The sequence below is a fragment of the Tiliqua scincoides genome, chromosome 1, assembly GCF_035046505.1.
Source record: "Tiliqua scincoides isolate rTilSci1 chromosome 1, rTilSci1.hap2, whole genome shotgun sequence".
NCBI lineage: Eukaryota > Metazoa > Chordata > Lepidosauria > Squamata > Scincidae > Tiliqua > Tiliqua scincoides.
In genome coordinates, this window is record NC_089821.1 from 201,605,216 (window position 1) to 201,608,951 (window position 3,736).

At 52.2% G+C, this 3,736-nt stretch overlaps 1 protein-coding gene across 1 annotated transcript; it reads right to left on the reverse strand.

Moving 5' to 3' along the window:
* Positions 1–232: 232 nt before the first annotated feature.
* Positions 233–2,635, reverse strand: LOC136636204 (coiled-coil domain-containing protein 185-like). Its single transcript, XM_066611155.1, has one exon. The coding sequence runs from the start codon at positions 2,618–2,620 to the stop codon at positions 704–706; it is 1,917 nt and encodes a 638-aa protein (XP_066467252.1). The 5' UTR covers positions 2,621–2,635; the 3' UTR covers positions 233–703.
* Between the last annotated feature and the right edge of the window lie 1,101 nt (positions 2,636–3,736).

Here is a 3,736-nt window from a genome sequence, read left to right on the forward strand (position 1 = left end):
CCTCCACTGCAGGATGCAGTGCACACCCCACTGGCACAACTGCACCAGCAGTGGAAAATTGGATAGGATTGGGCCCAAAATAATCTGACAAACAACACATTCATAGTGTGTGTCAAACTGTAACCTTTATCCTACAGTGATAAGGTTATAAGGCCCACTGAAATAAATGGGTCTTGTGAATGACAATATACATGAATGAAGACTTTTGCTTAGGTTATTTAGCTACAAAAATAGTATTTATTTGGATGAAACATTATTGGAATATCTCTAAATATAATTAGAGTCTTGGCTGGTGCACAGCTTGGTATGAAATCTGTCACCTACATATGTACACCCTCTAAAACACACAATTTGTGAACAACTCTAGGTAGTCATATTAAAATATAAGTGTTATAAAAAGTTTGTAACACAAATACCAAACTGAAATGCTTAGTCTTGTAGGGTCACATTACACACTGGACTAGCTGTACAGAGTAGCATGTGGTCAAGATTCAACACATTCTGTTAACAATGAATTACAAATACAAGTGATATATTTTTGGCATATATTGTCAACCCCAATTTTCCCAAACACTTATGAGTCAAAGAGGAATTCAGGAAGAAACCACTTTAGTATACAGCAATGCAGAACCCCACAAAAGAATGCATCACACAACCACATTTTTCTGGCACTAGACAGTTTGGAATGTTTCCTTAAATGTCACTAGAGGCCCCGAAGGAGACTTGCATTACGATGGCAATCTAAAACCATACGATCAAAGGAATTGTGGTTCATCAGATCTCTTGCTTTTTCCCGAAGGTCATAAGATGCTTTGGCTATTCTTCGAGATTCTTCAATAGCTGCATCCTTGTGCCTTAGAATCTGGTTGCTTTTCTGATCTTTCCTTCTTAAAGCTTCCTGAATTTCCCGCAGGTGACATTTTTCATCCTCATCGAGCTTTTGTTTGCGGCAATGATGATTCCTTTCTTTCATACAGTTAATATCTTGCATACGTTGTGTTCTGTCTTCAATATTTTTGGTCATGATGTCTCTGGCCTGTTGGATCTTCATCTCAGCGATTTGCAGGAGCATCTCCTTACGCCTTCTCTTCTCTTCCTCTGTTTCTTTGGCTTTGGCCCTGGCTACCAAGCCTTGTTCTTCTTCCTTGAAGGATCTTTCTTTTAATTCTCTGTTCCGTTCTTCAAGCAACTGCTCAAGGATTTCTTGAGATCTCTGCAGCTTTTGTTCAATGCAGAGTCTCTTGTACAGCTCATCAGCTTTCAATCTGTCATCCATTTGTTCCTTCAGCTGCGAGTGCCTGGCTCTTTTGTAATCATTCATATCTACTTTCCTCCTCTTCCTTTCCATTTCTTTTATCAGTTTCTTCTCCAGGGCCTGAAGCATCTTCTCTTTATACATATGAGTGTTGTGCTCCCTGGCACTTCTGTCACTTAACTTTTTGTCCCAGAGCTGCTTTTCCTGACAACGTTTCCTATAATCAGCCTGAAATTTAGCGTTTTCCATTTTCTCCCTGCGCCTACTCTCCTGCTCCTTGGCCAATTTTTTCCACTTCTTGTCACGCAACATAATATCCCTCTCCCTGGCTGCCAGCAACTGCTGTTCTTCCAGCCTGAGCCTGTTTCTTCTTTGGTCCTGATCCTTTTGCCACTGGTACAGACTTTCACCCAGCTGGTACTGCCTGTCCTTCTCCATCTTTGCTTTGTGCTTCTTCTCCTTCCACTTCATCTTCTCCCAGGCGTCGGAGACCTGCAGCTGCCTGTCCTTCATCTCTTCCTCCTCCTGGTGCCTGGCCAGCATGAGGGCTGCAATCTTCTTGTCCCGTTCGGGCATCAAATCCAGGTATCTCTTATCGGTTAGATCCTGGAGGCTGATCTGGGTGTCTCCCTTCCTGGATTTATGGCGGTGATCGTGGTGGTGATGGTGGTGGTGGCGGCGGCCGTTCCGGTCGTGGCCGACGTAGGCCGGTGGCTCGTCATCCTCGTACTGCTGGGTGAGGTTGTGCATGAGGTCCGCCAGGCTGGGGCTGCTCTCGCAGGGCTCCTGCCAGTCCCTCCTGCGGAGGTCTCTCTTGTCCAGCTTGGGGGAGGCCTTGTCCACCTGGGTGAAGGAGAAGGACGAGGGGCAGATGGAGGGCGGCTTGCTGGCGTCGGTGGGGAAGTCGTACTCTAGCGGCCTGGGAACAGGGCTGGCCCACTGGTCCTCTCGGAGAAGCTCCTCCACTCGTGCGTGCTTGGCTGATGCGGGTAGGCGAGCGAGCTGCTCGGGTTGACCAGCAAAGTCCCCGCCGAAGAGGGTTGTGCAAGAAGTGGTGGTGCAAGGGGTAGTGAAGCCCTCGCCGGCTGGGGCCAGGTGCTGATGCTGCCAGGCGGAGACTGGGAGCGGGTGGGCGGGAGCGGGGGCGGCAAACTTCTGATGACGGGCGCCCTGGGCACAGCAGGCCTTGTTCCCACGACGAGGCGGCACTGGCAGCAGCAGCCCCCCATCCTCGCGGCACGGCGGCGCCCTGCCCGCGCGCCCCGGGCCCCCCTCGCCGCCTGCCGCCTCGGGCTCCGAGCTGTAGGCGTCCACGAAGCAGCGCGGCGGAGAGAAGCGGCCTGGGCTGCTCCGCCGCCGCGCCATCTCCTGCTGGCTCTCGGCGCCCGACAGGCTGCAGCAGGACGCTGCCGGCGCCTTCTTCCGGCCCTTGCTGGCGCCGCCGCACGCGCCTCGCTCGCTCGGGCACGTGCGCTGCCCGCCCTCCGCCCCGAGGCTCTGGCCCGACCCGCGCCGCGGCCGCCGCCGCTGCTGTGGCCGCCGCATGGCCGAAGTGGCGCCCCGCCGGCCACGCAGCTCCTGCGCAGCAGGCGCCGGCCGGCGCGTCACAAAGGCCGCGGGGCCCCTGCGCGCCGCCCGGCCCGGCCCGCCGCTGCCCACTGCCCAGGCGCGGGCTGGCTGGCTGGCTCGCTCCGCAAGGGCCTCTGCCCTTTCGCCAGAAAAACCCACCGTCTATGGGCAAGTCCCATAGAGCACAGCCTGCAGAGGATTCTGCTCTGTACCCCACTCTCCCCACCCAAGCAAGTGATTGTTGCCCCCTCCTTGGCAAGAGCCTGTGCTTCTGTGGTCCAGAAGAATGACTATAGCTGCAATCCCATACACAGTTTCCTGGGAGTAAGTCCCATAGAACACAGTAGGACTTACTTCTGAGTAAGCATGCATAGAATTCTGCTCTTTATCCCCCCCCCCCCCAGAAGTACACACAAGCAAGTGTTCACTGCCCAGGGCACAAGGCTGGCACCCACTTAGGCAAGAGCCTGTGCTTCTTTAGTCCAGAGGATTGACTGCATCACCCCCCCCCCCAAAAAAAAATACACACAAGCACATAATACATTAGCTAGTGTGCATTATTATTACTATTAGAATAATATTATTTTTAAAATATTAATATAACATATTGCAAGTGTGTATTAGCCTTCCACCATCTAGCACAGCCATTTTCAACCACTGTGCCATGGCACACTGGTGTGCTGCAAGTGGGCCACAGGTGTGCCACAGGAATTTGGGGGAAGGTCATTTATTAGTAGGGTCAATGGGAGATGTGAGCCCCCCACTGGCAGCATGGTGTGCCTTGTCAGTTGTCAAAAACCTGATGATGTGCCTTAGCTGTTTTAGTGCCTTGTCAGTGTGCCATGAGATGAAAAACATTGACAATCACTGATCTAGCAACTTATACTGAAAGGGGTGGGGAAAACTTAGGGC